Consider the following 11,392-nt stretch of genomic DNA (forward strand, 5'->3'; position numbering starts at 1 on the left):
CCGTGTACATTCTGTGAATGGGGGTAAAATAAAATGCTATTAGGCTATTTACTGAGCTGGACGAATAGCTTCTGATTTACAATGAAAAATAAATGTCTTCAGCTACTAGATGGAGCCAATTCTTGTGATACTTAGCATCATCACTGTATTAAACAAAATACAACCAATATTTGTCATGGCTGGAAAAATGATTGTCACCTTTATCCAATAAATTGCTAAAAACAGACCTCTAAGTGTATGTGAAAGGTTACACCACAAAATGTACTCAGCCAATTAAAGGTAATGACTCCATTTTTATTTTTCTACTTCTATCAATGGCCAACACAGTACAACACTTCATCCATGTCTTTGGTGATCTCTGATCTCCTTATGAACTGTTTCTTACATGATGAAGATCAGCCATGGAGTATATCTGAGGTGTATATCAGGGTGTGCTTGTTCCCCACATGAGAGCTGTGATGTCCAGCAACATTCATATAGAAGACATTTCCAGCACTCAAGACACTAATACACCTCGAGGGTTGTGTGGGATCCCTGATGTACAGGAAGACAGGACTTCAGTGAGGAACAATTCTCTCTCTCACTCGGGACAGGAATGTGGCTTCTTCCCCATGTGAGATCTCTGATGTGTACAAAGATGGGACTTATCTGAAAAACATTTCCCGCACTCAGGACAGGAATATGGCTTCTCCCCTGTGTGAGATCTCTGATGTTTGTTAAGATCAGACTTCTGTGAAAAACATTTACCGCACTCAGGACAGGAATATGGCTTCTCCCCAGTGTGGGATCTCTGATGTATGGAAAGACTGGACTTCACTGAAAAACATTTCCCGCACTCAGGACAGGAATACGGCTTCTCCCCTGTGTGAGATCTCTGATGTATAGAAAGCCTGGACTTATCTGAAAAACATTTCCCGCACTCAGGACAGGTATAAGGCTTCTTCCCTGTGTGAGATCTCTGATGTGTGTAAAGATGAGCCTTCTGTGAAAAACATTTTGCGCACTCGGGACAGGAATACGGCTTCTCCCCCGTGTGAGACCTTTGATGTGTAACAAGGGTTGATTTTTCTACAAAACATTTCCCGCACTCAGAACAGGAATGCGGCTTTTTACCCATGTGATATTTCTGGTGCCTGGAGAGACTAGACTTGCATGAAAAACATTTCCTGCACTCAGGACAAGAATAAGGCTTCTCCCCAGTGTGAGATCTCTGATGTGCGACAAGATGTCCTTTTACTGCAAAACATTTCCCGCACTCAGGACAGGAATACGGCTTCTCACCTTTGTGCTGTCTTTGATGTCTGTGATAAATGGACTTGTCTGAAAAACATTTCCCACACTCAGAACAGGCGTACGGTTTTTCCCCCGTGTGAGTCCTTATGTGTGTGGCAAGATCTGATTTTTGTACAAAACATTTCCCACACTCAGGACAGAAATATGGCTTCTCACCTGTGTGAAATCTTTTGTGCCGATTAAAACCAGATTTAAAACGAAAACATTTCCCGCACTCAGTACAGGAAAACCTCTTCTCTGTTGAAAGGACGGCACCGTCCCTCACAGTCTGAGGTTCCTCAGGATAAGAGGAATACGATGGTCCATCTACACTGTGTGGTGCCGGATGGACATTTGAGGTAGCCGGGTTTTCTCCTGGACTATACTGTGTGATGTCCTCATCTTCTACTTTACAGTCTGGAGACAAAGTGAGACAATCCTCTGAGGTTTTCCTCATCTCCCGTCCATCTACTAAAATAGAAATAAAAAGATTATTACTAGACATGAGCAGATTGGTTCCCCTAAACCAGGACTCCGCCCACATCAGGCAGCTTTGTCTCTGAGGATCTTACAATTCCCCCCTCAAGATAACTAGTAAATGGGTCCTCTGATTTCCTACCAGTTCATTTTTTTTTTCATGTCCTATCAAGAGCTGCCTTCCCCTGAGCTCCTATTTCACGCACTGTGTACGGCTGCTTAAACACACTGCGCCAATCAGAGATTATGTCACAACAGGGCTCTGCAGCCCTGTATCCAATGAGGGCGCTTCTGACATCTCCCTCCTCACCCACCACGTGTGCCTGGCTCCCCGTACTGTGTATGCAGCGAGTGCTCAGAGGAGCATGAAGATGCTGGGAGGAGACCAGAGATGATGGGGGAGGTGTGCCTAGGACTGGACACAGGTGAGCTGTGCCATTGCTGCTCGTTATCATAATGGCACTGTACAGCATTTTCTATGGGCACTGTATAGTGTATGCTGGGGGCAGACCCAATCTGTATTAGGACACACCTGATGTGTGGATACGGGGTGGGCACTTCAACTTACTGCTCTCTCATCTATTAGCTATGTGGGCTTGAAGAGTTATGTAGAGTTTGGTGCCCCCCACCACACTATTTACTTGCCACGGTGATGCTGTTGCTTCAAGTTCCAGCTCATGTGAAGAGTTTCTGCAGAGCAAAGGACTCTCTACTTACCCCCACATGAAAGAAAGGTAAGTATAAGCACAGTGGGAGAGTCATGTCCGCACAGTCTCTGACCATCTCTTGTATCATGCCCGCACAGTCTCTGACCATCTCCTGTATCATGTCCGCACAGTCTCTGACCATCTCCTGTATCATGTCCGCACAGTCTCTGACCATCTCCTGTACCATGTCCGCACAGTCTCTGACCATCTCCTGTACCATGTCCGCACAGTCTCTGACCATCTCCTGTATCATGTCCGCACAGTCTCTGACCATCTCCTGTATCATGTCCGCACAGTCTCTGACCATCTCCTGTATCATGTCCGCACAGTCTCTGACCATCTCTTGTATCATGTCCGCACAGTCTCTGACCATCTCTTGTATCATGTCCGCACAGTCTCTGACCATCTCTTGTATCATGTCCGCACAGTCTCTGACCATCTCCTGTATCATGTCCGCACAGTCTCTGACCATCTCCTGTACCATGTCCGCACAGTCTCTGACCATCTCTTGTATCATGTCCTCACAGTCTCTGACCATCTCTTGTATCAATGTCTGCACAGTCTCTGACCATCTCTTGTATCAATGTCTGTGGGGGAAGTCTACAGAGGAGTCAAGAGCGCTGCCAGGACAGGGGTCACAGGAGGAGTTAGACGTGTGTACACTGGAGAGAAGAATATAGGATGAAACCAGAGCTGCTATGCTGGAGCCCAGAGAGGACCATCTGACTGAGCCCTGCTCGGTGCACCTGAGAGGAGGTCAGTGACAGCCCTGCAAGGCCAGTCTGAGGGGGAATCAGTGATGTAAGGGGGAGTGAATACAGTAAGGTAAGGGAGCACTGATATAAAGGTTCCCCTTTATATCAGTAACCCCCCTTACCTTAGGGCATTAACTCTGTGGAAGGTGGTCTGTCGTCCATAGAGTCCCCCCTACATCATAGTGCTGTATCTACAAACCGGGGGGGTACTGTCTCACTGATACATTTAGTGGTGCTATTCCCCTCAACTCTTAAACACTGGTGATACAGACACAAAAATTGGGGAAGACCCCCGAAGGAGTTCTAAAAGGAGGAAGGGAATAAAGGAACCGCAGTCTCACCCACTGTAAAAAAACTTTTTTGAGTGATAATGTCACAAAAATATCAAAAGACACAGACTACACAAAAATAAATGTTTAACATTGTCACTTAAAAGCACACACTCCCCAGGTCCATTCACGCTGTCTGATGAGATAACATAAGGCAGGTAAACATAGAGTAAGAGGCCAGGCGGGGTGTAATTGCAGGGAACCACGGTGGTGTCAGCCTAGGCAAAGCTGTACACAAACAGTGTGGACAACTGCTCACACCATAGACCTTGGGCCTAGTCTGTAACTGCTAATTTAATACTGTGGTAAGTATGACAATCTCCCCCACACCTGGATGGGCTGGCAGCATCAATGGTGAAAGAGGTACAGAGTTTTCCAGGTGTCTGGATATGTTCTTGGTTGTAGATCCCCTCGGAGTGAGGATGGCATAGGGGGAAGGTATGACAGACCCCTGTGAGAAATGTCACAGTGCTGTATTTGCTCATAGTTCCTCTTAGAGGGGAGGTAATGGAAGGAAATCTGTCTTTTGGTGGTATTTGATCACCTATGCGGTTTTTATTTTTTGCGCTATAAACAAAAAAATAGCGACAATTTTGAAAAAAAAAAAAAAAAAACACAATATTTTTTTACTTTTTGCTATAATAAATATCCCAATTTTTAATAAAAAAACAAAAACAAACTTTTTTCCTCAGTTTAGGCCGATATTTATTCTTTTACATATTTTTGGTAAAAAAAATCACAATAAGAGTATATTGATTGGTTTGCGTGAAAGTTATAGCACCTACAAAATAGGTTATTGATTTATGACATTTTTATTAATTTTTACTAGTAATGGCGGGGATCTGCGATTCTTATCGGGACTGCGACATTTCGGCGGACAGATTGGACACTTTTTAAAAACCATTGACATTTATACAACTATCAGAGCTATAAATAGCCACTGATTACTGTATAAATGTCACTGGCAGGGAAGGGGTTAACACTAGGGGGCGATCAAGGGGTTAAATGTGTTCCCTCTGTGTGTGTTCTAACTGTGGGGGGAGGGGACTGATTGGGGGAGGAGACTGATCAGTGTTCATATATACTAGGAACACACGATCTGTCTCCTCTCCCCTGACAGAACGTGGATTTGTGTGGATTTTACATACACAGATCCATGTTCCTGCTCTGTCACGAGCGATCGAGGGTGGCTGGCGGACATCGCGGCCGCCGAGCACGCGCATCGGCTCCTCAGCAACGCAGGGCGCGTGCCCCCTATACCGATGGGAAGCAGAGGACATCATATCACACCCGCCCAGGATGGGAGATCTCATCTGCGGATGTCATTTGACAATACGCCGGGGAAAGAAGTGGTTGACCTGACCTTTATGTAAATGGAGAAATATGTTTTTTGATTTTTGTTGCTAGTTGCAGCGCACACATTTCATCTATATTTGTGTGCGTGTAATATATACAGTATACACACACATACTCTATGTTAAATGATCTTTGATTTAAGAAGAATTGGTTAGAGAAAATTCTAGAAACTGTGAATTCATAGTTCAAAGGATTTACGGCTCTTTATATATGCAATGAATACAGTTTATTTTTATCACTTGAATTCTTTTTCCCATTATGGGTGTGAGTGGGGGCCTCATGTCCAAGTTTTGCTTAAGGCCGCTCAAAGCCTAGAGCTGCCTCTGCTTATTTAGTGCGTGATTTAGTCATGAATAACAGCGGGGCTGAGCCCCACCAGAGGTCACCTATGGTAAGAGTCAACATTTTTCTTCAAGCTGATCCCCAGAATCTCCATAAATCCAGTCTAGATACATAAATTGTGTCTGCAGCACAGAGAAGGAAGATTAGAGAGAGAGAAATACAGGAATACAGGACGGGGAACACAGCTCAGGAAAGTGACCAGGGGATTACAGGCTGATATCACCCAGTCCCCGCCCTACTCTGGACCAATCAGTGAGCAGTATGGGTGGAGGAATGTATTTAGTGTTAATGACCCACCTGTGCTGATCTCTGTAGGAGTGTCCTCCTCTATAAATGTCTCCGTTATTCCATCTTCCTCCATAGACTGCTGATCATCTCTCACATAAGTCTCTTCTTCTTCTGCTTTCACCTCAAATTCTATATCGATTGGATCTCCACTCTATATCAAGAAAATGAGAGAAAATATCATACGCAAACAATAAGGTCACATAAAAAAATCCAAACATCATCTCTATAAGTCATTGTTCTAGATGCTCCATCCCACCAACCTTGTAACAGTGAGGGATGGTGTGATCTTCTTGTGTGGAATCCCAGGAATACAGAGGACGGGGACATCTCTCTGGTGGGTTCCTGGTATTAGGTGGCTCCATCATATCCTTGTGTCCTGAAAACTCCTCCATCACTCCATACTCCCCATCCTCCTCTTTAACAACAATATTATAATCCCCGAGGTTTTCACTCTGAATATATAATAAAACAATCATTGCAACAACTATGCTGTATATAAATCAGAACTACCAATTGTCAATTATCTACCTGATGATGGTGAGGGATGGTGTGATCTTCCTGTGTGGAATCCCGGGAATACAGAGGACGGGGACATCTCTCTGGTGGGTTTCTGTAGCTGGATGACTCCACCATGTTGTCTTGGTACAGATCTTTGTGCAGTTTTAGAAACTCTGACTCCTCCGTGACCCTATCCTTATCATCCTCCTCTTTAAACTCTTCTTTAACTTTAGAATCTCTCAGGTTTCCATTCTGAATATATAATAAAAATGACATCAGTGGTAACAATGCAGATAATGTACAGATCCTAATGATACTATCAGTGATTGTTCCTCATCTACCTGATGATGGTGAGGGATGGTGTGATCTTCTTGTGTGGAATCCCGGGAATACAGAGGACGGGGACATCTCTCTGGTGGGTTCCTGGCATTAGGTGGCTCCATCCTATCTTTGTGTCCTTCTGAAAACTCCTCCATCACTCCATACTCCTCATCCTCCTCTTTATACTCTTCTTTAACATTAAAATAATCGCAGAGGTTTCCACTCTCAAAGATGTAATAAAACATTAATTGTAATAAACATGCTGTGTATTAATCAGAACTACCAATAATTGTCAATCATCTACCTGATGATGGTGAGGGATGGTGTGATCTTCCTGTGTGGAATCCCGGGAATACAGAGGACGGGGACATCTCTCTGGTGGGTTTCTGTAGCTGGATGACTCCACCATGGTGTCCTGGTACAGATTTTTGTGTTCTTTTGGAAAATCTGACTCCTCCATCACCCCATCCTCATCACCCTCCTCTTTTATCTCTTCTTTAACCTCAACTTTAGAATCTCTCAGGTTTCCACTCTGAATATAGAACAAAAATGACATCAATGGTAACAATGCAGATAATGTACAGATCCTAATGATACGATCAGTGATTGTTCCTCATCTACCTGATGATGGTGAGGGATGGTGTGACCTTCCTGTGTGGAATCCCGGGAATACAGAGGATGGGGACATCTCTCTGGTGGGTTCCCATTACTGGATCCATCTGTAGGAAACACACACACTGACTGAATACATTGTTTCTATGTGTTTATCAGATGATGGGGGATCTAGGTGGACCCTCCGTACTGCTCTCTCCTTTACAATAAAGTCTCCTCTTACCCGGTGATGTGAGGGGCGGCTGATTGTCCATCATGACGTCCTTGTAGAGATCCTTGTGTCCTTCTAAATACTCCCACTCCTCCATGGAGAAATAGACAGTGACATCCTGACACCTTATAGGAACCTGACACACACAATGATACAGTCACCATCCAGACGCATCCCTTGTCTGTTACTGGATAATGTCCCAGAATTCCCAGCACCGCTCACCTCTCCTCCATCATCTCTCTGGTGACTTCTAGAATCTTCTTTGTATTACTCTATTCTATCAGGGAGGGAGGTGAAGGCAATGTGATGGTCATATGATCTCCGGACTTCACAGGAGGAAAACTCTAGATCTGAACACAAATAATAAAATCAGATGATATTCCCAGAATCCTCCTCACCTCACCATTCAGGTCTCCATTTTATTAAAGCCTCACTTCAGACTGAGGTATAATTTACCCACAAAGGACCCCCACACTCCACAGGTTAAAAAGGTGTTGCAGGCATTCTGATGTCATTACATACAACACAGGACCAACAGTCCCACTTTGCTAGTGAGGATGCCAAGGGTCCGCCCACATCCTAAGAGCATCAGAAAAAAAAAAATACAGATGGAGGGACATTGGGAGGAGGAGCTGTGAGGTCAGTGTGATGTCATAGGACATATAGACTCTTGATGGAGGGACATTTGAATGAAGAGATTTAAGGGGTCCTCTATGTGAGGCTCCCGTGCAAACCAAATCATTGTTCCTGGGTGTGTCCTACCTCTCCTAAACTGAAGAGTGAACTTTGACCTTTACCATACATTAATTTGTCAGGAATCTGTGAAAGTAAGCTCTCATGTGATCATGTGACGTGCGGAGGAACGGAGTGTAAATAGCAGACAATTTTCTCCAGAGCTCCTAATGGTGCGGATGGATTTTGCTGAGTGCTGGTGCCAAGTTTCCACCCCCCAGGATCACTGCAGGTGTGGAGAAAAGCTGTGTAAGAGGATATGGAGGAGAGATGAGGAGGAGATCCAGGAATCAGGATAAAGGTCAGGACAAGCAACAGACGAGCGCATCCAAGAGATGAAGCCGGGGTCACTACACAGAAAATCAATCCAAGGAAACAACAGGCAGGACGAGGAATAGCAAGAAGGAGCTCAGAGACAAATGAGAATATTGCTCAGCCAATGGGAGATTATCTCAGCATGACTTACATAATGAAGGAGATGAGGGGGAGGGGAGGAAGTCACTTAAGGCGGGGCTTGACAAATTTGCTTTGAATCTGGGAGACAGCTACAAAATTTAGGAGGCAGTTTTTTTAAGGGAAGTGTGGGTTATCAGCGCCCGGGGCAGGACAAGTAAATTGCGAGTAATTTATGGGATGCAAGGTGCAGGAGAAGGGAGCAGGACATGTTGTGCTGTGTGCAGAACGCAGGACATTGGGTGCAGGGTACCAGAGAAGGATGAAGGTCATCACAGGACATGGAACGCAGGAGAAGGGTGCAAAACGCAGAAAATGGAGTGCAGGGGAAAGGTACAGGGTGCAGAATGCAGGATATTGTTACATAGTAGGTAAGGTTGAATAAAGACAATAGTCCATCCAGTTCAACCTGTGTATGTGTGTCAGTGCTGATATTCATTTCCCATATCCCTGTATGTTGTGTTCTTTAAGATGCATGTCCAAGAATCTCTTAAAAATATCAATACTCCCCGCAGCCACCACCAATTGTGGAAGAGAGTTCCACATCCTTATTGCCCTAACAGTGAAAACCCCCATACTCAGCTTAAGGTTAAACCGCTTTTCCTTCAATCTCATTGTGTCTTCTCACACCCCCTGAGATGGAATAGCTTTTTTCCTACCCTGGGTTCACCACTGATATATTTGTAAATCGCTATCATATCTCCTCTCAAATGTCTTTTCTTCAGTGAGAATAAATTTAGTGCTTGTAGTCACTCCTCGTATTTGAGGTCCTCCAGCCCCCTAATTAATTTAGTTGCCCTTCTTTGGACTCTCTCCAGCACATCCCTTCTGAAGACTGGAGACCAGAACTGGATGGAATACTCCAGATGTGGCCTGACCAGTTTTATAAAGAGGCAGGATTATAGTTTTATCTCTGGAGAAAATTCCCTTTTTTATGTATGCTAATATTCTGCCAGGTTTGGTACCTTCAGCTTGACATTGTATGCTATTGCTCAGTACGTCATCTACTAAGACCCCCAGATCTTTCTCCATCCTGGACTCCCCTGTGGTTCCCCCCCCCCCGCCATGGGGTGCAGGGTACCAGAGAAGGGTGCAGGTCACTGCAGCACATGGGATGCAGAAGAAGGGTGCAGGACATGGGGTGCAGGGTACCAGAGAAGGGTGCAGGACATGGGGTACAGGGTACTAGAGAAGGGTGCAGGTCACTGCAGGACATGGGATGCAGGAAAAGGGTGCAGAATACAAGACATGGGGTGCAGGGGAAGGGTATATTGTGCAGAATGCAGGACATGGAGTGCAAAGTGCAGGAGAAGGGTGCAGGACATGTGGTGTAGGGTGCAGAACGCAGGACATGGGGGTCCATGGTACCAGAGAAGGGTACAGGTCACCGCAGGACATGAGATACAGGAGAAGGGTGCAGAAAGGAGCACATGGGGTACATGGTACCAGAAAAGGGTGTAGGTCACCTCAGGATGCAGGAGAAAGGTACAGAATGCAGGACAGTAATGCAACCCCCCACTCCCCCTGTGTCCTCCTGCATGTCCTGTACATCTCCCCCAGCAGTGTGTGAGAGCAGAGTGGATGGAGAGGACATCTTGTGTACATAAAGCAGCATGTCCCTCCCTGGCTGGTTTCTTAGATGGCTGCTTTGCAGGCTTGTCCTGGTTACTCCTGTAAGGACTCTGTAGTCCTGTTTCTCAGCACCTTGTGGGGATCTTTGTGGCAGTGCCGAGGCGGCTCCATGTTGGAGATTCGGTCCTCTCCTTCCTCTCTGTTCTGCCGGAGGGCTCTGCAGGGACACAGGCAGCTGTGGGTGGAAGCAGGAGCCGATGGTGACAGTAATTCGGCCGCAGAAAGGAGAAATATCGGCAGCGGGAGCTCAGTGAGATGAGTCCTCTCATGTCCTGTCCTGTCCAGTCCACCCCTCACTTCACAGGTCGGGTGTCATCATCTCCTCCTCCTCCTCCCCTCCCCCTCCCACCAGGCCCCGCTCCGAGCCACATTCCTGTCTGAATAATGAGTCCGGGTTTTAGGCAGAAACATTATTCAGACCAACAGTGAGAATGAGCTGACAAGAGTCACCATGGTGACCTGGGATGTGACCACAGAGACATGGAAATTCAGCTGGTTCAGCAGGGATCGGTCACATTTCCATCCATGTGTGGTCACTGCCGGATAAAAGTCACTCAATCAGCGGCTGCAGCCAATAGCTTCATCACTGATCTGTGTATTCTGAGAGCGGAGGAGCGCCCCCATTGTCAGAATACAATAGTGCAGCGGGGAGGATTCCCCCATCCCCCTCCAATGTGTGGATGGAGGAATCACTTCAGTTTTTTTTTTTTCCACTCGCTGGCTGAACGATAAAAACTGAACCATGTATGGCCAGCTTTGGAAGCAAGATACTGAAGGGGTTAATCTACGTATTACCTCCTCTGCCGCCAGATCCAGCAACGTGTCCTCTACCAAATGGAACTTCCTGTCTGTAGCTGACATCACTTCCTGTCTTCCATAGAGACTTCCTGTCTGGGTAGAAGTGAGATCACCACCTTGTGGAGCTCAGAGGAACTGCAGCCCAGAGAAACGTCTCGTAGTGTGAACACGGCCTTGTGCTGTGTGTGTATGTACTGTATATCCTTATAGATGGGTCATCTCCACTCCCACCAAGGGGGATAGAAATATATTACTGCTCGGGGGGGAGACATTTTGGCCCCTTTGATTTTGCAGTAAAATTGATTGCAGATTTAGTCATGTAGAACATCTGTTATATGGATACAAAGAACCCCAGCCGAGAGTAAAGGGTGGAAATGGCTCCTGATCCCCAGATTTGGGCAATTATGTCACCAATATAAATAGAATAAAACCCGCGCTATGTGTAACAACTCAAATACCTACAAAAATAACTTATACCGGACTGCTGCTGTAACAAAGGTAAGTATTCCCTTTATCAACTAGAAGAGCATTATGTGTCACAGCGCTGTCCTATTGTGTGTGCACATAAATCATCACAAATACACTAAAATATGTGGATACATTCATATA

The 11,392-nt window shown here is 45.6% G+C and overlaps 1 protein-coding gene across 1 annotated transcript in view; it reads right to left on the minus strand.

Annotated features, from left to right (window-relative positions):
- LOC141121730 (uncharacterized) overlaps positions 1–10,887 on the minus strand; it is a 71,742-nt gene extending 60,855 nt beyond the window's left edge. The window contains exons 1-10 of the mRNA XM_073611440.1: positions 10,781–10,887; positions 7,391–7,518; positions 7,181–7,304; positions 6,967–7,064; positions 6,650–6,877; positions 6,366–6,569; positions 6,055–6,276; positions 5,787–5,978; positions 5,536–5,677; positions 584–1,743 (exon numbers count right to left, since the gene is read on the minus strand). Of these exons, the coding sequence (XP_073467541.1) occupies positions 584–1,743; positions 5,536–5,677; positions 5,787–5,978; positions 6,055–6,276; positions 6,366–6,569; positions 6,650–6,877; positions 6,967–7,064; positions 7,181–7,265 (2,331 nt within the window). The 5' untranslated portion in view covers positions 7,266–7,304; positions 7,391–7,518; positions 10,781–10,887. The remainder of the gene's footprint in view (positions 1–583; positions 1,744–5,535; positions 5,678–5,786; positions 5,979–6,054; positions 6,277–6,365; positions 6,570–6,649; positions 6,878–6,966; positions 7,065–7,180; positions 7,305–7,390; positions 7,519–10,780) is intronic.
- Positions 10,888–11,392: the final 505 nt, after the last annotated feature.

This window comes from Aquarana catesbeiana, unplaced genomic scaffold, assembly GCF_042186555.1.
Source record: "Aquarana catesbeiana isolate 2022-GZ unplaced genomic scaffold, ASM4218655v1 unanchor228, whole genome shotgun sequence".
NCBI lineage: Eukaryota > Metazoa > Chordata > Amphibia > Anura > Ranidae > Aquarana > Aquarana catesbeiana.